General features: G+C 44.3%; 2 protein-coding genes across 2 annotated transcripts; both read left to right on the top strand.

The window, feature by feature from the left end:
• Window positions 1–6758: 6758 nt before the first annotated feature.
• LOC310792897 (tRNA endonuclease ANKZF1-like) lies at window positions 6759–9015 on the top strand (the record flags this gene model as incomplete). Its single annotated transcript, XM_083654667.1, is given in 3 exon segments — window positions 6759–7537; window positions 7539–8074; window positions 8420–9015. Coding segments are annotated over 3 exon segments (1908 nt in total). The 3' UTR covers window positions 9013–9015.
• Window positions 9016–16831: 7816 nt separating this feature from the next.
• c2cd4a (C2 calcium dependent domain containing 4A) lies at window positions 16832–18190 on the top strand (the record flags this gene model as incomplete). The annotated part of the gene is made up of 1 exon (XM_083654447.1): window positions 16832–18190. The coding sequence occupies one exon, from the start codon at window positions 16832–16834 to the stop codon at window positions 18188–18190; it is 1359 nt and encodes a 452-aa protein (XP_083510573.1).
• Window positions 18191–21804: the final 3614 nt, after the last annotated feature.

The following is a 21804-nucleotide window of genomic DNA, read 5'->3' as shown; positions in this document are numbered from 1 at the left end:
GCCTGTACCTCTGACCTGAGCTTGTCTCTGTGACCTACTTCTTGGACTGGTTCTCCCTGAGGCTCGATCAATAGCACAGCCATGTCAGTTTAGAACAAATATAACGACAGGGCATATACTCATTGTCTGCTTTGTTAGCATTATCTTTCACATCATCCCCTCCGGCTAGTTTCTTTTTTACATTATGTACAAGCATAATCATGGATGAGTACAGGACTGCAGCTGCTCAGCTTGTCTTTGTCTAAGGGCCTTTTCAGACTGGAAACGATTGCTTTCGTTCCGTGCCCGAGTACGACTGCCCCCCCCTCTCCTCTCCCCCGCTGGTCAGCATCAGATTACAAATGCTGTTCTACAAACTCCCGTTACAATAGGTGGCGATATGCACATAGTTGGCTTGCGATCCACCAATAAAGACAACAAAGAAGAAGAAGAAGAAGTAGGCTAATGTTCATTACATTACCTTTCAACATTTGCCAAGTGGATTATGTGGATAGTATTGGGGTGGAGTCGAGTGGACGACCAGTTTATTTTATGCTTTGGACTTTTGTTTCTGTGATCTACTACAAGAGATAAATACAAGTTTGTGTATTGTTTGTTTTCTATACAGTGCCTAGCTTGGCATTTGCAAATGAGCTAGCTGGTAGCTAGCGTCAGGTTCCCAGGCTAACAAAAGTCTAAACCATAGGATAACAGGGTCGTCACACAGTAAAGAAATACAGTAGCAGTCCACTTCAGTGTTTGGGTGCTGCTGTACGTTTGTGTTGACACTCAAGTGGACCGCGCCCGACACGCATGAACAGTTCCCCAGAACCACCTTTTCAAGTGGACCCGGGCACGGTTCACTGTTCCGTGCTCGGGTGCGGAATAGGAACCACTGGTCTATGAGATAAGTCTATGAGAATTACAGAATTTCCCTTTGAAAAATGACCACACAGCGGGAAGTGAGATAAGTGCTGGTCAAAGAGTGGGTGTATTGTTCAAGTGATTAGACCCAACAGGCAATATTGCACACAGGCACAGTAAGGGAAATGGGACAATGCATCAGATAATTAAAAGAAAGCTGTAAATCAAAATTATAATCATTTTGTTCCTACTAGTGTTTCAGTTACTGATGATGACAGACAAAATGCCACACTGGATCAACAACTGAGAGTGACCTGTGGATATTGATAGTGAATATAGTGATACAGTGGCCCACAAATGTTAAACAGTCAATACAGCCGATCCAATCAAATCCAAATCTAATCGTTAATTACTAGAAGGATCAACCTCATTTCTAATCTGAAAGCATGTTGGCAGTTGGTCAAGTTTTGGCTTCTAATGGAAAAAATGACCTTATTACAAGTCTCATATTTCGATCGCCTGCCACATTCATCTGCTGGGGAAAATACAGATTGCTGTGCATAGTTGAGAATAGCAGTCAGCTCATACATCTCCCTCCAGGTCTATAGAAAGGATTTGGGAGGTCAGCCAGGCTCTAAGGAGGCTGTGGTCAGTAGACGGCAGTAAGAAATACATACTGTAGGTAGGAGAGATCCATTTTAGTGGTCAACACGGAAACACAAAGGCCGGGTCAGAGCGACTGCTCGGGCCTTGGGGTGTTTTTACTTTCCACATCCTACGCACTCATGCATTAAATATGGTTCAACAATCACACTCTCCTCACTTCCCAAAACCCTCCAACTAAACATTTCCTGGGGAATTCCATCCAGGAATGTATTCTCGATGACGGAGCAACCCAAACAGCTGAGAGGGAAATCACTTTCTAATGAACAGCAGGGAAGCAGAGGCAGGGCCCTCTCTCATGCAACTGCTTGTTCTCAAATATCTTTAACTTATCTTGTGGAGGGAAAAACAGTAAACCTGCTTGGGAATGTATGACCTTGTTATTTTTACCCATTAAGCAGTTTCGAGATTGCTTATTTCTCTGAGGATCACAGATTTGAAATGTTCCCTTCTGCAGCTAAGATTACTTCATAAGCATGCAGTGCATACTGTATCAAGGCTATGTTTGAGTCCAGTGATTCCCACTATATACTAAGTTGGTATTAATGTTAGAATTGTATGTGAACTTAAGTTGTTGTTCCGATAATGCAGAATCACTGTGTTTATGGCCTCTTCAGTAGTCGGCAACAACTGGGAAACGGCATTCTCCAAACCATTCAAGAGTACTTGGACTTTAATTACAACTGCAACGAGAAAAATATTATTTTGGAAGATTAGCCTAGAGGCCAGTCTGGCATGCTGGTTATATTTACAGTACTTTACAACAGTTAATTAATTATTATTATTTCATTTTTCTAAGATAATTTTTGGGGCATTTTGCCTTTATTGAACAAGACAGTGGGCAGACAGGAAAGGTGGGGAGAGAGAGAGGGGATCAATTGGAACCCGGGTCGGCTGTGTGAAGGACTAGCCTTTGTGGTATGCATGCTACCTGCTACCAGGTGAGCCACCGGGACATCCCAGTTCAGGTCGAGCAATTTGATTGGACAAGAGCCATTCCATCCGTGCTCATAGCTCACTACTATAATAAGGCAGAGGGGTTCCACACTTGCTCAGTTGCTTAACTGCAAGCAGGCTGCACAATGCACAATATTTCTAGTTTAGTATAACAGCACGGGATGCATCACTGTACTACTGTATGTATACAGCAGTAAAGTGGCCAAATGAAATGAGTAACATCTGTATCACTCCACTTCACAGCTGTTCTAATGTACCGTTGATTAGGTTGCGTTCACAGAGTTTTTCTGTGCACAGTAGCGACAGCGATATGGATACATTTGACCTTAATTATGAATGAATGGTAAGCTGAAATTGTCTGCGCTAACCTCAAAGTAGCTAGCTTAGCAAGATTGCAGTCGGCAAACAGTTTAGCTGTTGCTTGGCAACACTTGGTAGTGTCACTGACCTAAATCAGTTGTTCCCAAATGGTGTGCCGTGGTGAGGCAACTCCAGGTGTGCAGTGGGATTTTGTGACAACCAGGGGTTCAAATGAGTTGCCTGGTGCCATCGACTAAAAGGGGATTCAGAGATTTATTATGAAACATACAAAAAAGAGGAGAGCACATTGCCAAACGAGGCCAACCAGTGTGACTATTCTAACTGATTCAACCTCAAACGGGCGAGTTATTATATAAAAATTCATCCCCCTACAGTTGCTATGAAAGGCGAAATTAACTAGATAAGCCAAAGCGGTGTTTCAGTCCATTCTGTGTACATGCTTCATCGCTGTTACAAAGTGGGGCATTTTAACATGGGGGTGAACAACCCCAAGCTAGCCCACTGGGTAGCGTTTCTGAGGGAACGGGAATTCTGAGGGAACGGTTTTTGTTGGCGGATAACAGACACAAATCATGTGTTGTCTCAAATTACTTTAAAAATGCTATTATTACTTGATGAACAGCTTTTACAGATGTCGTATGAAAGCAAAGTCACACTCGAGGTCGTGCTGTTGTTACTGTACATCACGTCTGTGATTATCTTCAGCGTTGGGCCCTGCGGCCTCGTGCCTACGACCCAATCACAGCCGTGACGTGGTGACGTACCGTAGAACAGCACTCCCTCTTGTGTGATATTGCTTAAATATTGTTGTAGTATAGTTATATACGTCTTTGTGTCCTTAGGCAATACAGAAGCTGTTGAGTGCTTTGTTATTGTCATCTTTAATTAAAACACTATCATGTGCACTGATAGTAAAACATTATGAGCCAAGTGGGCCTGCTTCCATTCAGCTATTAGCAGTAATTTAGACATCTATACAAAATGTATGTTGAGATTAATGTTGGGCACATGCTTAGAAGAATGGTAAATATGTCTTTTATAACCTCGGGTCTTTGCTTATGAATAGCACCTTGTGTTTGGCTTGATGGAGCTGCAGGCCTTCATGGGTTGACGGCGGCGGGTGCGTGCTGCATGTGAGCTTGTGACATTGCTGGTGTTGTGATCTAATTATATCTATACTGTGCTGCTGTGAGAAACGCTACAGTACACTATGTATCGCTACAGTACACTATGTATTGCTACAGTACACTATGTATTGCTACAGTACACTATGTATCGATTCGCTACAGTACACTATGTATTGCTACACTACATGTATGTATTGCTACAGTACACTATGTATTGCTGATGCTCTCTGGAGCGTTTCTGTATTAGAGCATGGACAAACTAAACAATGGGCTAATTCTCTCAGTCCAAAGCAATGTAGCATTTCTGAGATTTACATTACATAGCTTCAGTATTTCCATTAAAATGAGGTGTCTGAATGCAAAATGTTATTTGTTCTTTCTTATACAGTACGCACGCACGCACACACACACACACACACACACACACACACACACACACACACACACACACACACACACACACACACACACACACACACACACACACACACACACACACACACACACACACACACACACACACACACACACACACGCTTGTCTGCCTAGGCTGAACATCATCATCCTACAGCCAATCCAGCTCAATTCCTCTATCAGAGACAATGTATTTACAATTCATAAAGCCTTTCCAGCACTATGTAATCTCCAGATTATACTCTTTCAACACGTTTTAACAATCTGCCTTTCAACAACTCATTAATACACTACTATCCTACCTATGACTGTACTTACTCTCTCTATGAAAAGAATGCTGACATATGATTGGAGTATAGACAAATAAAAATCACTGATATTTATCTGTATGGGGATACAAGCCAATATACCAATATATACCAAAACATAATGTGGGCATACATATTTAGGTTAGATTTTGGATGATCAACTTTGCCTAAAACAATGCAGATATCCTATCCTATAATAAGAATGCAAAGTGACGTCGGTGAGTGAGCAGAATTGTGTTTGGTCACAGCTATGCCATTTCACGTGCGATCGGGCTGAATCTTTCAGGAAGTGTAAAGAGCACTCCTGCGGGTGTCGGGTGACCTAATGGAGCCAGATTTTTGAATTAGGTAATTAGGGTCGGCTAAATGGGCAAAAATGGCTAATTTGTCGCCAAAAAAAGAACGCCATGGTTCAACACCATGGAGAGCTCCAGAGTGGATGAGCCGACAGGAGTTGTAATCAGCCACTGAAGACCACCACGAAAACCCCCTGGGAAGAGAGAGGAGAGGCTGCATGCCAACTCTGTGAGTGAGGCCTAACTAAATGGATCGTCACACAGGGATGGGCATTCAGCTAGTACTCATAGACAGAGAAGGGAATACAGCTCATCTCTAGTGGCTGGGGTGGCTGATCATCCAAGAAAATTCCAACTGGCACACTTCTTTGCTGAAAAAGTTAAAAAGCTGTTATTGTATGGTCTATCTATGCCAACGTGTTGCAACTATTTAAGGTCCTTGCACACTTCCGTGCGATTAATTCGCACGTCAATGATATTTTTTCCTATTATCACTTATCAGTCAATGTAACCATGGATACCAACAGCAAAGTTTTGCTGAGCTATATTGTCGCGTTCATTTTTTTGAACCAACCATTTTTCAGAAATTTGCTACATGTTCATATCTGTTGCTGTGATTGACAGGTTGGTCAACATTCGCCTCGCAATTTTGTGCTGTACGCAATCGTTTTTGGTGTGTAATGATGGCCTTTACAGTCTTCATCAGCGCATACAGAGCCACATTGAAGGGCTTGTTAGAGCTACCTAGTGACAACAAAATTGACACCATGAAGCAGAATGCAATTTCCTATTTTCCTCTAACTCCACATTGCCATGCATGCTTCTATGCTACCTAAAGTAGTACATAAAGATCGACTCAACCCCCAGGGCAGACCCATCATCTCTGGGAATGGATCTTTGACAGAACCGCGATCTCAAAACATATAGTGACTTCTTCATTAAATCTTTTGTGTCTGTCTGACCTTTCCTCATGTATACAAGACAGTCAGTCGTATCCTCAATACACACAGACACAGACACACACACACACAGACACACACAGACACACACACACACACAGACACACACACACACACACACACACACACACGATAACGTTAACGCTAGCTTTGGGACTCCTGGTTGAATCAAGGCTATGTCGAACGTTAGCCCATTAGTAAATGCAACTGACTGTAAGAGGACAGTTGGCTTATTGCTACGTTAACGTTACTCTTCTCAGGAGCGTACTAGCGAGCGCTATTGGCATTTCCGCTACAACAGCGGATAGGCTTTTATCATCAGACCAGACTGATGAACTCGGAGTCAAGCAAGTCGCATGCAGGTCGTAAGCTAGCCATATACACCAGGCTCTCCCTTATTGGTGATAAGGATTTATGACATCACCAATGATGTCACATTATGCATAGATAATATTGCAATTTGCAATATCACTGACTAAGCAGTGACATCATCGGTGATAAGGATTTCTGTCGTCACTGATGATGTCACAATGGCTCTGTGCTTAAGTAGAGAAGGATTTATGGCAGCATGGAAAACTATTTGGTGACACAGGCTTTTATGGAGTGACCATGACGAGCCGGACAGCCTCCCGCTCTGTGTTTGACTTGTGTCCCCATGGCGATGATGTGCTCAGACTGAGAGAAGTGACCACTGTCCAGGAGACGCCTGTCCTCCCGGAGCCAACTGTCCAGGAGACGCCTGTCCTCCCAGAGCCAACTTCAGACAGAGGGGAGGACGGCAGACAGAGGGAGAGCAGCCTGGTTAGAGAGGTGCCAGACAAGGTGGTCTGCTCAGCCTGCAAGTGCTTCTTTCATAACCGCGAGGAACACATGGAGCACTATAAGCTCGACTGGCATCGGTTCAACTTGAGAAAAAAGATTGTAGGACTACCGCCGGTCACAGTGGAGGAGTTTGAGAGGAAGACTGGAACTGGAGATATGTCAAGTATATCAGGCTCAGAGTCGGACACCGGGGATGAGGACTCCGATAGCGACTGGGGAGGAAAAAGCAGTGACGTCACCCGCACAGATAATGACAGCTCAGCTGAAGCCGATTCAGTCCCTACCCGGCTCTCCAGCAAGGTGGTTTTCCAGGACTCAGAAGGACAATATCTAGCCGTCTACCGCTGTGTTCTCCAGAGCAAGTCAGATGCTGGGGGAGATGCGGTAGCTTCCCTGAAGGCGATAAGTAAGAAGACCATGTGGGTCATTCTCATGGCGGGAGGGGGGCATTTCGCTGGTGCTGTATTCCAAGGAAAGCAAGTTCTTGAGCACAAGACTTTCCACCGATACACAGTGCGAGCAAAGCGAGGCACCGCTCAAGGACTCAGAGATGCTCAGAACCGCAGCCATGCACCCAAGTCAGCCGGAGCAGCTCTGAGGAGACACAATGAGGCGGCGCTAGTCAAGGAGATCCAGGATCTTCTGGAGAGCTGGGATGATCACTTGAAGCAGGCCTCTGTGATATTCCTATGTGCCTCTAGCTACAATAAAAGCATCTTTTTCTATGGTCGCTCAGCCCCGCTGGACAAAAAGGACACCAGGATCCGCACATTTCCCTTTGTCACCCGCAGGGCAACCTTTCGAGAGGTACAGAGAGTTCATGAGGTACTCCATGGCTCATGTTTACGGGAACGACACAGACATCTCCACAATCTTCAGTCCCTCTAAGGAATGGAAAAGAAAACTCAAACCTACAGCACAAACAAACTCTGATCAAGAGAAAGCAGAAGCAAATGAACCTGCTAGTTTAGATCAGGAGGAGGATGGGGAGATCCAGCTGGAGACAACAGCTGAGTTGACATTAGGAACCCTGGACCTGGAGTTTGAAACCCATCCCTCCAGACAGAGGAAGAGGAGGAGGAAAAAGGAGGGAAACAAAATGCAGACTGATGTCCCAGAATTGAATACCATGGAAGCAGATGAGCAACAGGAGGAGGTGCCAGAGGCTACGACAACAGAAGATGCCCCTCCAGAGAAAGAAACTAAGAACAAGGGAAAGAGGAAAGCACAGAGTAAGAAGAAACAGCTGGATGAAGATGAGTCGTGGGAGTACGGACTGAGGGATGCTCTCTATACAGCCTGTAAGATCGGGGATGTGCACTCGCTGTACACACTCCTCCAGCTACCAGAGCAAGCGGCACAGAGTCCAGAGGAGCTGGGGAGCAAGACCGGCACCCCCAGTCCTCTGACTCTGCAACCACTCAACGCCCCCGGCTCTCTGACTCTGCAACCACCCGGCGCCCCCGGCCCTCTGACTCTGCAACCAACCGGCGCCCCCAGTCCTCTGACTCTGCAACCACCCGACGCCCCCAGTCCTCTGACTCTGCAACCACCCGACGCCCCCGGCTCTCTGACTCTGCAACCACCCGGCGCCCCCGGCCCTCTGACTCTGCAACCACCCGAAGCCCCCGGTCCTCTGACTCTGCAACCACCCGACGACCCCGGCCCTCTGACTCTGCAACCACTCGACGCCCCCGGCTCTCTGACTCTAATCAACAAGCCCATCGACTCCTCTGGCTTCACTCTGCTGCATGTTGCCTCAGCAGCCGGGCAGAAGGCGGTGGTCAAGCTGCTGATGGACGCAGGAGCAGATCCCGCTTGCAGGGATACTAAAGGCCAGACTCCGTATATTGTCACTCCAGAGAAAGACACTAGGAATGTCTTTCGTAAATACATGGGTGAGAATCCTGATAAATACGACTACAGTAAAGCACAGGTTCCTGGGCCGCTGACTGCAGAGATTGAAGCCAAAAAGATGGAGAAGAAGGTGGCCCAAAAGGTGGTGAGGAAACAGCGAGAGAAAGAGCAGAAGGAGGAGAAGAAGAAACAAGAGTTAGAGGTGGAGGAAAAGAAGAGGTTTGTCAATCTCACAGATCGGGAGAAGAGAGCCTTGGCAGCAGAGCGGAGGTTAGCAGAGCAGGAGGCTGCTACAGGAGTCTGCATCTCTAACATCAAGAGGTGCTGGCTGTGTGGACAGTCTCTGCTTGGGAAGATCCCGTTTCACTACCTGGATTATTCATTCTGCAGCCCTCGCTGTGTCCAAGCACATCGAAAAGCCAATACTGTCGCTGCCAAGTCCTAACACGCATGTAATATAAGATAGAACAAATGAATAGGTGGTATTAAAAATCTAATGCATAATTTATTTAAATATATATAATATATATAAATATATTTAAATTTGTTTATTTGGCTAAGTGGGTGGTGTCTGTCATGATTATATCATCAGTGAGGATGTCATCAGTGATGATGTCACCAGTGATGTCATCAGTGATGTCGCTTGAGAATTGGGATGTCATCAGTGATGTCACTCGAACAATTGTGATGTCATCAGTGATGTCACTCAAGCAACTGTGATGTAGTATGAGCCGACGGCGCCTACTGTAGGTGGGTGGGCGTGGGCGGTGTCTGTGTTTGTCAGTTACCGAGCGGGCGATTTCCATAACCCTGCGGCCAAGCCTTCCTTTCGTGGGGACAGACCCTCTTATAGATGCCTCGGCCCCTAGTGGCCATGCCATAAAAAGGTCAAAATGACCGCCATGGCTGTTCTAGTGTTAAGAGAGATGCTCTAGCGACAGAAGCTAGAGCCCATATGGGTTTTAGCCTCCTTGCTAGAGCATCTGAGCCGAGCTGTATTCCTTTCTCTATTGATACAGTATCTAAACCCTGACTCCAACAAGCCCCCTTTTTAAAACGTGGTAAGCAAGGCAGCACTCCTTCAGCTTCGATACAGTATACTGTTGGTACGTTTTAGAAACAACCTCGGCTCCAAAGAGGGCTGCGATGTTAACAGTGATGGTAAGCAGCAATAAACACGGCTTTGAAGTACTCGCTGTAGATCAGAGATTTATTTTTCTCCCAGCAGACTGTTTAAACGTGGAAGCCTCCAGTTTCATGTCAATACGTGACGCACGGCGTAAAGCTGTCAACATCTAATCTTGCTAGTTTGGAAACACTGGATGCCCAAGGCACACTGCATGCACTGTGTACATTCATGTCAAACCAGGAGGTCGCCATCTTCCAGCACTTGGTCCATTATCAACATCAAGGTCAGACCGAGAAATCCAGCATCACTTGTGTCTTACTAACGAGGGGGAAACATTTCTAATCTGCACTGTATGTGATATAGCTGCATGCAACAAATTCATTAGTCCTGCAACAAGGAATGTCCTGTATTCTGTGAAATGGATACTGGTCGCATGTTTTATAACAATGCTGCCTTACATCCTACTGAGGAGCCCATATGCCATTTCATAAAGTGGTTGGATGCTTTTATCCAAAGTGACTTACAGTATACGAGGGAATGCATCTCTTTTTAGCATGGGTAGCCCCGGTGGGAATCTATCCCCAAGCCCTGTCAGTGGTGCCATGCTGTATCAAGCTATGCGGGATCAGAGCTCTCGCTGCATGGTGCTGAAACAGCTTGACCTTATTAGCTATGTCACACAGGTAAGATATGTTCACTCTGCATTAGTATTGGTTTGAAAGTCCCCTCACGGAAAGAGTATCCTTCAACTGACCCTTGAGATCCAAACTGCCTCAGTTTGAGTTTCAGCGGCTGTACAGGTTTGATTTTTAAAACACATAGAAGCCAAAAAAAAAGCAGCTTCAGTAAATGAGCAATGTCAAAAGAGGCCAATGTGCATCTAATGTGGTTTGGCATAGCGAGTAAGCCCAGCAGTCACACATGTGATCCACAAACTATATAATGCGTCCAAAACCAATCATGTGAACAATGAATGTAGCTTACAGTGTGGCCCCTCAAACTCACAGCACAGCCACTCCCAACGTGGACCTACTCGTACCTGTGTGAAACAAGCCCGTGTCACGACTCACAGATCATAAAATCCCTCTTCACAAGCGCAGCATCACACTAGTGCATGTGGGGCAGCAGGGTGGCCGACTGGTTAAAGAGGCCGCCCTTCAAATCGGATGACCCGGTTCGAACCCCGTGTTGGAGCGTATAATCCTCCCTGCTGAAGTGCCCTGGAGCAAGGCACTGGCCTGCACTCTGACCTCTCTCTCTCTGTGGAGGGAGGGGCAGGTACAACAAGATCATTTTCCAGCTGGGATCAATGAAATAGCACATTATTACCGGTACTATTATTTTTTATTAGTCGAAGCAAAACCTTAGTGGGCTTGTAAGCTATAGCAATTGTAATGAACTTGACCATTATGTAGCCTATTCCGCCCATAGTATACTTCACAATTTTTTTTTATCGTCCCTGTATGACAGCAACGGTTAGCTCCACGCGCACCAAATTACACCGGCAATGTCAGCTTTGATTATCCATCATCCGATCCTAGATATCATTCGGGTCAAGTCCAGGTTACTAACAGTCCAGGAAGGCTGCTGGAACCGGGGCAGCATTATTAGCTAGTTGCCTACTTCAGTGGTGCACGAAATTCGGTAAGTCTAAATATTTAACACCAGCAACAACGCCAAACAAGTAGGTCAATGAAATATTCATCTCATTATCCCTTATCTATTCAATGTCATTAGCATGAACACGAAGGGAATCATTTTGACAGCCTGATAACCAAACCAAATGAAGCAAATTACAAGATAGCAAAGAGATGAATTGACATCACAGTATAACGTTAGTAATGTGATGAGCTCGTCTCCAGCCTGTTCTTCATATGAAATGCTTTTCAGCGCTTTCTACTGAGCCAACATCGAGCGGTCTGCCTCCTCGCTGGGGGGCACGACACCTTCAACAACACTAGCGTCAGCGTCTAAAACACATACCGGAAACATTAAAAAGAATGAATGCGAAATCCTACCTGTCTGTTACCCCGGCCGCCGGTAATGCATGCGAGCTGACTTGATGCAGGCGGCGGCTAGGCGACACACACACACGCACACACCCACAGAACAGAACGCACACTACAAGCGCTCGAGCTCTGCCTGCCTGCCTCCTCCACGGCATCAAGCCCCGCCTCTTTTATCGTACAGTGGAGTGGAGTGGTGGAGTAGTAGAGAGATGAAAAAATTGCACCGAAAAAAGGAAGCGCGTCACATTCATGAAGCTTTGCATGAAGATAATCATCATCATCATCATCTCATAACCCTCTTTACTGTAAATAAAGTAAAAAAAAATCATCAAAATAGACACAAAAAACGCAAATGAAATATTGACCTAGCTAGGTCAATATTTAAACTAGTTGAGCACTCAGATGACGATGATTATTATTATGATCATTATCATTATTATCATCGGGAATGCTGTGTGTTATAAAACAGCAGGTCTACTGTAACACAATAGTTTCTCTCTCTCTCTCTCTCTCTCTCTCTCTCTCTCTCTCTCTCTCTCTCTCTCTCTCTCTCTCTCTCTCTCTCTCTCTCTCTCTCTCTCTCTCCTGAAAGATGTAAACGATTGAGTTCTCTTCTTTGGGCAGTGAAGCAAACCTGCCACAAGCCTGTCAGCAAGCAAAACCAAGCATCAGTGGAGGAGGACAGTCCTGCACTTTATCCCACTTTGACACAAGATCAATGACACGTAGAAGATGATATTGTAAACCAGGGGGCACCTGTCCATGGTAGACGATAACAAAACATGCAATCCATCTCAAATGAATAGGACCCTGAGTGTGAGCGTATGGGTCTCTGTAGCTTTGGCTGTTATTGTTGGACATTTGTATAGCCTGGTAAACCAGCCGAGAACCCGTCTGGTTTACCAGGCTAGGAGGACATTTGTGTTTTCATGGTGAACATGCAGTAGTGTTGGTGTATCCATATCAGTGGTGGTGCTGAAACTTCACATCAAGGACCCCGAAATTGACACAAATTAGACCACGTATGTCGTACAGACCCCCCATTTGATAAGATCCCAGGGTCCCATCTAATAAGATTTTCGCTTTTGTGACGACCCTCCCACTCTCCTAGCCTGGTAAACCAGCCGCTCTTGCAGGAGCCTAGTGTTGGGGTGGATTGGGTGCAACTGGGCCCTGTGTCGGCCTACTCATTAGGCTTAAGAAGCCCTTCAGACCGTTCAGTCTCTCTCCTCCATCCTCACCGATGCACCTTTCATTCTGTTCATTTTTTTAGTTGTGTTGTCTAGTTATTTCCCCTTAGTTTGAATTAATAAATGAACCTGCCGTCCCTTCAGGACCTGCACACCACCAGGACACAGAAGCACTCACATAAAATCATGGCTAACCCCTGCCACCCCGGACTCAAACTCTTTGAAATACTTACCCCTCGGCAAGAGACTGAGGTCCGTCAAGACCAAAACCTACAGTATGGCTTCTTCCCAACTGCCATCGGCCTCAACAAGGCCCGAAGCCCCCTCTTCCAAGGACCTACCAACACCCCCCCCCCCACTACCCCCTGAACACAGTCGAATCTCCCCACTGACTAAGACAAATTCCTCATTATGCTCATTATATAGGCTAATCTTGCATATTGTAAGCGATTCTGATCCTGATTGTTCTAATTTTTTTTACTTTAGTGTATGACCCCTTATTTGTTACTTCCTCCTCCATGTAACATATGAGGGCAGTCAAACAAAGTAAAAGTTAAAACAATTATGCACAAAGTAAAATTATTTATTTAATTAGGCCTACTTAATGTGGCTATTAAAGTAATCTTGAATCTTAATCACTGTTATGATGGTGTCTGCAACTGAATGATTACATGTTAAACCGTGCAAACAAATTAATTATTTTCATTTTTCATTCATTACATAGAATTTGCAGTTTTGTGAAGTATCTTTTCAGTCAGACTACCATCGCCTCAGCTCATCCTCTCATGGCTTCTACACTGTTGTTTCTTTACCTAACGGTATGCTGCCCTCTAATGGGTACACACACATAGGCAGCCAGGCAACAACACCCCCATACACTCGAGAAGGAGGCAGAGGCTTGGAAAGCAGAGGTTTTCTTCTTCAATGGTAAAGTGTGATGTGGTGGCAATATTTCTTCACAATATAGAATGAGTGGTATTATGATGTGTATTACAAACTACGCTATGTTATGACAATTCAAATTTAAATAACTGTTTTGTGCCTGCCGGCTGCCTATCATATTTGTTGCAAATTTCGAGAGGATTTAGTGAGCTCTCTCCCTGCTCTGTGTGAATATTCAAAATATTTTGCATGATTGACAGTTCCCTCGTTAACCAGAGCAATTCCGGAGCTGTTTCCAGACAGCTATGCCACATCCATTGTTAACAGCAAGCAGACTACACTAAATCATGTAATTTCTAAGCATTTAATTCCTTCGCTATATAGTTATAGGCTACATGCGATGCTAGACTATGTTAAAACTGAGTCTGCTGTTAATTATTCATGGAGAAACATTGATTCAAATGAAGGCAAACACTATCTAATTTAATTCAGGAAGTAGATTAGCTGTCTTGTTGATTTTGATTACCTAACGCACTTAAAGTCCAGATGCGATTTGAACATTTAGGAAAACATTTCTAAGAACCACTTTCCTTTTGATGCCATTTTCCTGGGACAGTGTTAGCAGTGACATCAATCTTGGTCTTAATGCCTGGTTACACGGGGCAACTGAGTTAGTCCACTTGAACCTTGGCCTGTGCAGAGCAGAAGCTGAAGAGTGCTCTTTTCATAAAGGTATAGTCGAGGAGTAAAGATGTGTGTGCAGTATATCAAACATACACTGATACTGTTTCATAGGAAGCAGTGTTTATGATTAGGGCTGCGTATCGCCACTGACTTCCTGATTCGATACGATTCCAATGTCCTGAATCAATTCGATTTCCGATATGATTTGATATCGATATTTCAGTTATACTCAGTTATTTCTCTCTCAGTTATACTAATTTTGATTGGATATGAAAGAGATTCTCAAAGAACTACATGTAATGCTGTAAATTGTACAAGGAATCCTCTAACCCGGTGCATTATAAAAAATATGAATGTTTAAAGATGTTTACAAGATCTCATTGCGCTAAGAACAAACCATGCGAGTAACGGGGTTAAAGCTTCGAGCACGGGAAAAGGTATTATATTAAAAGATCAATATTGGGATTTATCAATCGATATCAGTTCCTTCAAATGAATATCGATTTGATATTTAAAAAAATCCACCCAGCCCTATTTATGATGGTCAGTGTCAAATAGGAAATGGATTTGCACATATTTTCTGGGATATGGTACAGCCACAGTGTTGTAGGCTGTAGTACAAAACATTGTTTTCTGCATAACGTTAATGATTCATCATACAACTGGTTCTTCTCCCACCACAAGAGGGTAGCACTGACGTGGTTGAGTGATGTGTGAAGTCGTGTGCCTAGGAGTGTGGTTCAGTCTATTGTAAATAAATAATAAACAATAAAACAAACCAAGATTCTCTCTTACACTTTAACACTGACGCTAAATCTCCAGCCACTGACTTTGATTATGAAGCTTTTAGTTCTCCCCTACCACCACCTTGGTTCCCACACATTATGATTGTATTTCATCTAAAGAAGACCTTCAGTAATACTGTAGTGGTGCCTGAGGAATGACTGCACTCCTTAGGTTACGTGTGTATAGGGCAGGGTGGGAATTACATGGAGGCCAGGAGGCCAAGAGGCCATGGCCTCCATTGCCCCTCCCTCTGGCTGTGATGCCCTGAGATCCCTAAGGCCACTTTGGCAGTGCCCTGCTACCAGCCTGCTACTGTCAGTTGCTTTAATTCAAAGCGTCAGTGGTCTCAGTTTAATGTAGCCTGCCCTATGCAAAGGATGTTTTATTGGCTCATTTTAACACACATTTCAGAAAAATGGCCTTTGTTGCCCTGGCAAAAAATTGCAACGTCGAAGGCCAGATGGTCTTGCCACCTAAAATGATGAAATTCCCAGCCTGGTATAGGGTGATATATTTGAACGGAATACCATCAGTTAAAGAACTCGTGCAGGTTATGGGCTAAAACAGTCCAAAACAGTGATTGTGAACACGGAAACAGCTCAAGAGGTTTTATCTCAATGTTCCAAAGCAAGCGAGCAATATAGTGTGAATGGCAGATCTATTCATTTTCACTCACTTCACACCTTTTGCTGCAGCAATAAGTGACACCTTCTTAAAATATCAAAGCGTGGTGCTGCAGGGCTCAATATCGACCTGCCACATTTTATTTTAACAATGAAACAATGTCTCACTTGTCTGACCGAACAAGTAGCCTATTGACGTCAACAGGAAGTCAAGTGAACAATCAAATGCTTTATGATTTTTTTTTTATGTCATGGAGAAATGATTGAGAAATAGTTTCCTTGATCTCAGCAAAGCCACTGGAGTCCTTATGTTTTACCGCTAAAGGTCAATGGCAGTTCACGTGCTCTTAATGTCTCCTTAACCATAATCTTATCAGTTCACCACAAGGGCGCACACACTGCCTCATTTACATACATGGAAAAACAAACACCTGAATTAAAAAGCTTTCCTTTTTTTTAAACACAGTTGTTCACTTTCAAAGTAGTATACGCTTATCTAGCCTTACATGTGGCCACTGCCAGGGCAATGTGCTCTGTTGTGCTTTGGATATTTCCATGGGAACAAGTGGCCAAGGAGAGAGAGGGAGGATCCTATTCAAGCAGGAGGGGGCATGTGTTAGATTCACTGGTTTCCTCCTATTTAACCCACCCTCCGCCTCTCAAACGCCCACAGATGAGCTGATCCTGACAAGAGAGAACTTCAAGAAAGCCTCAGGGATCTCTCTCGAAGACCCTGACCTTTTAGCCAGAGCTATCAGGATAGCTAATATTGTGGATTTACCCCTCTTTACCCATAAGGTAAGAATACTTTCCTACAAAAGTTAATGATTTGGAATGTTTTAGTATGGGTTTCTCTTTATAGCAACATGTTGTATATATTTTGTTGCATTTAATATGAGCATGATTAAGTGTCTTATCCTTTCATTTTTCACAGACTTTCCAAGTCCCTGCCGGAGGACCCATGTGGGTGATGGAGAAGATCCGTTTGTCAGTGGAGAGAACCAACCTGCCTCTCCCTTCCGCAGAATACAGCTTTAAAATCGGTGACATCATGTTTGGGGAAAAGGTTGATAAGCTCAAGAGGATTTCCCTCTGTCCCAACGTCATCACGCCCGACAACATCCCGGCCTTCTGCATCCCTCCCACCATCCCGTCGCCGCCCGAGGTGAAGAGCACCGAGCACAGCCGAGCGGCCCCCATCATCAAGGTGTCTCCCTGTGAGAGGGGGAGCCCCGAGAGAGAGGTGGCATGGCACGAGTCCCTCACCCCACACATTATCCAGGTGGAGAGTGTGGACGAGAGCCCCTATGACCAGGGCTGCAGTGACGAGGAGACCACCAACGCAGACCCCCAGAGCCAGGCCGCCCTGTCCCTTCCGCACATGGCCAAAGCGCAAACCTGCTACGGCTTTTGCACCCTGCTGGAGAGCCCTCACACCAGGCGCAAGGAGTCGCTCTTCCACTCTGACCCCGGGTCCCTCGCCCCGCTGCTGCTGCTGCCCAGGAGCCGATCCAGCACGTGCTCCAGAGTCTCACCGTCCACCTCGCCCTCCACCTCCCCTTCCTCCTTCAGCCTCAACGCCCTGACCTCCAGGCTCTCCCCCAAAGGCTACGCCCTGGCCAGGCAGGCCACACTGGACAGTGACACCACCTCCTCCACCGAGTCATCTCCTTTTAGCTCCCCGCTGCTGACCAGGTGTCCTGCCAAGTCTTCCCTCTTCAAAGCACTTAGCCACGAACGCCTGTTGTGTAGGAACATGAGAAATGCGATGGTGTCCAGGAACAACTCCCTGTCCACAGACGAGGGCAGCTCCACAGACAATAGCCCCAATGTCATGAGAAGGGCATCCGATGGGTTGATGGAGGGCTTCCCCAGCAGCTACAGCCTGGCACCGCCCCCAACCTTCTTCCCCATGGACTTGACTCTGCACCGGGAAAAGGTGATGAAGGAGAGCATGGTGCCCATAGGGAAAGATGGCAGCCTGCGACTCTCAGCAGAATACTGCCCCGATAACCAAAGACTACGGGTTCGTCTGATCAGCGCGGAGGGTCTCTACGCTCTCTCTGTAGACCCCAAGATTATCAACTGCAGCGTCAGCCTCTCTCTGGTTCCTGGAAAAGTCCAGAAGCAACGCAGCACGGTCATCAGGAAGAGCCGTAATCCCATCTTCAATGAGGATTTCTTCTTTGATGCTATCTCAGAGGAAGACCTCAGTAAGCGCTCCCTTCGCTTTAAAGTGGTGAACAAAATGTCCACCATGAAAAGAGACTATCTCCTGGGTGATTGTGACTTGCCCCTCTCCAGCATTGTAACCTTATAAACAAGAGCACTTCCTTATCTATTTATCTCTATGTTGAATTATTTATTTGATTTTTTATATTGTAAACCAGGATTTTATACCAATTAAATGATGGAAAACACTATTGGTTGTTTGTCTTTACATTATTAGACTGTCTTACAGTTGGTATGCTTGCCAAAGTATTTTAATGTGGGAAATCTCATCTGTGCAGACTTTTAGGAACACTTCACTCAAGGCCTGTTTATGCATTTTCAGAAATCATTTGTCAAACAAACAAAAAGCTAAATCTTACAAATGCTTAAAGGAACACTCCGCCCATTTTCAACCAGCTTTGTATCATTAGAACATCAGTAGTATATCAGAAAACTGTAAACTGTTTTGAAGTCTGTCATTTAATTTGACAGTTATTGAGTGTTAAAGTGTGGACCAGTGACATCACTGGTCCACACTAACTCAAATTAATAACTCATTAACTCAAATCAACTCTCAATAACTGTCAAACTAGATGAATGATGAATAGTTTGACAGTTATTGAGAGTTGATTTGAGTTAATGAGTTATTAATTTGAGTTAGTGTGGACCAGTGATGTCACTGGTCCACACTTTAACACTCAATAACTGTCAAATTAAATGACAGACTTCAAAACCGTTTACAGTTTTCTGATATACTACTGATGTTCTAATGATACAAAGCTGGTTGAAAATGGGCGGAGTGTTCCTTTAAAAACTAACAGAAATAGTATACAACAAATGATTCACGGTTCTTTTACTTGATGTGTTGACATGGTTGCCCCATCGGCTGGCGTGATACACTCACCTTCTCCAATTTCGCCTATAAGCCTGTTGTTTCTATCTGACCTTTCCAGTGATTAAAAATATCACCAGGAAACCATGACCCTGCTTCATTTTAATTAGTGCTAATCAAAAGCTCTGACAATTGACCATGACGATAAACTCACTGTCAAATATCACAAAGAGTCAATAACAACTTGAGGTTGTTGGTTAGGAGGTATTCTCCCTTCATTTTTAATAAAAACCAATTATTGCATATCCTTCTGTCGACAGTGTTGTTGTTCAGTAGGCCGCCTGTGTGGCACCTAATAGCTCATTTATAATGAACAGAGTACAGTGTGCTATAGCTAATTTAATTAAGATTCTTTCCCTTTTGACAATCATGCACTCAGGGTGGCACCATCAAAGTAGCAATTTCTTTTGGTACAGGCACTTTGATCTTAACAGATCAGATAATATAGTACCACAGTTCTCAATCAAAATACTGTCCTAGGCTTTGGAAGGAATCTAAGCAGATAAAAAGGCAAAATACAAAATGAATTTCCTAGTTATTTCATGGTGGATTGTAATGTATTGTGCTGTCTCCTGCTCAACATAAAGTGTGTTTTTTTTGTATTTTAGTTTACTTTTCTGCCAAAGACTAAGGAGTCCGGACAACATTTCTCTATAGATCAGTGTTTACAGTTGAATAGTGCAGAAGTAATGTAGACCTCAGGCAAGCATATCCTGCTGCTGCTGCTTTCAGCAATAAAGATGGGCTTAAAAGCATCCGCTGCTGCTATAGCTCCTAGTTAAAGATTAATAGGTTTCTCAAGGCTCAGAAATAGACCAGGATTGAAGACGATCTGCCGGTGACAGAACAACATCATTTGACGAGTAATAAAGCACTCTCAAATATATATACTGTATAGAGAATATTATTTATTATAATAACCTGCTTCACATTGATAGCTTATTATTAGGTTCAATAGCTGTAACGAGGTACTTTAAAATGTGAATAATTCATCAAATTGTACAGTTTGGATTGTGCTGCTGCTGCTACTTTCAGGTTGAAATACATTGTATAGATTCAGCATGGCCACAGAGATCTCTATAGTTTCGGGGAGGGAATACGGGTTTTGTGTTTCTACAATACATGGGCTAACTAACACATGGGCTGACTAACACAAATGGGCTAACACATGGGCTTTGTATGACAAAGGAACCAACCATCTCCCACGTAGACAACCTACATTTTTCAACAATACCTCTGGGGCTTGCTCTGTTTCCAGAGCCTGTGAGGAGGCTGATAATGTCGGGTACCTTTGTAGCGAGTGTTGACTCAGCTGTGAAATACCTTGTAATAAATGGGATTTAGCGGTGATTCCCCTTTGCTGGTCATCCACTGATAGGGTTCCAAAGGATTTCCTCTGATCTACCTTGGTTGAAAAGAGCAGAAGCACAGGTCTTTTACAGTGTACTGTATAGCACATGGGGTTAGTGCATGGCTCTAGCAACGTTCCTTTGAAAATGTTCCCCTTTGATTCCTGCTGCAGCCGCCCATACTGTACAAAAATGTTTGCTCTCACCGCAAAGTGCACATAAGGTGTATTGTGTAAAAGCATCATAGACTTTTTACATATTCATACCCTTTTCACAATGTATTATAGAAGTACTGAGATGAATACAGACATGTATAGCAATTTGCATCTATAGCCTACATACAGTAAAGAAATATATTGCAACATTTAACAATGGCGAAAGGGATATTGTCTGTTGGTGCAGAAGGTGTATAGTAGCCTACTGCTGAATGCTAAAAGTGGTTCCATATCATCTGTGAGAAACATCTGTCTGCCTGAGAGCTGTGTATCATGAATGTAAATGTCCATCAGGGGAATTGCACAGACTAGTCTCAAGTGTCTCCAACAGTTGCCTGGATACCTTCTGTTCCTCAGGGTCCCACTATCATCTGGAAGAGATGTTTTATAACAATTATATCTAGAAAGTATTTTATATTATGTGCTTCTCCCGTCCACCTCTCTACTCGCTGCAAACCTGTATTAGTTCTTCTCTCTGCTTTCATGAAATGGAAAGAAAATGTTTTCATACCAACGAAATGCAAACTGTCCCCTTCCTCTTCCACATCTCACGTGTCTTCCTACGTAAATAAGCCATTCAACCCACTTTCCTTATCGTGTTTGACCAGGCTCTTATAGGCTGCCAAAACATAACATACTTTCTGTTTGACCAGGCTCTTATAGGCTGCCAAAATAACACACGACTTCAAACTGGACGTTGCCCCACCCTCCACCTACTTATGTTCTCAGGGTAAGAAACTGCTTTACTTGGAGTCTTGGAGTGACACAGGTTTGTGGATGTCTGATTTCGCTTCCTTGGTGCAAAGCATTGATTTCCTGTAAAAAGACAAAAAAGAAAGGGGGGGGGCTTTAGGCATCATTGCCAAGATCAGGAGAGAACATTTGACGTCAAACACTGGTGCAAAATGCAATTTCCATGGGACCTGGTGTCTCTTAGTTGATTACGAGAAGAAGCAGGTTTCTGAGAAGGTGCTGGGAAACGGGATGGGGCTCATTGACTGGATGTGGGCCTGCTCAGATGAGCTGCATGGGCATTACGGATGACTAACTTTGATCCTGCTGCTGCATTCGAATCACTGAGCAGGCGGAATGCATAGGCTACATACAGTATAAACACACATTACTGTATGTCAACTTGTCCTCAGATCAATCTCTTCCCAAGCCAAATATGATCCTTCATAACAATGCAAAACAACGTTCATTATATTGCCTTAGTAAAGGAGGTCAAAAGAGAAAGATGATGCCGACGATGCTGCTGACATCACTG

Source organism: Poromitra crassiceps (genome assembly GCF_964638095.1).
Source record: "Poromitra crassiceps genome assembly, chromosome: 18".
In the NCBI taxonomy this organism is placed as follows: domain Eukaryota; kingdom Metazoa; phylum Chordata; class Actinopteri; order Beryciformes; family Melamphaidae; genus Poromitra; species Poromitra crassiceps.
This window is presented reverse-complemented; position numbering and strand designations above follow the sequence as displayed.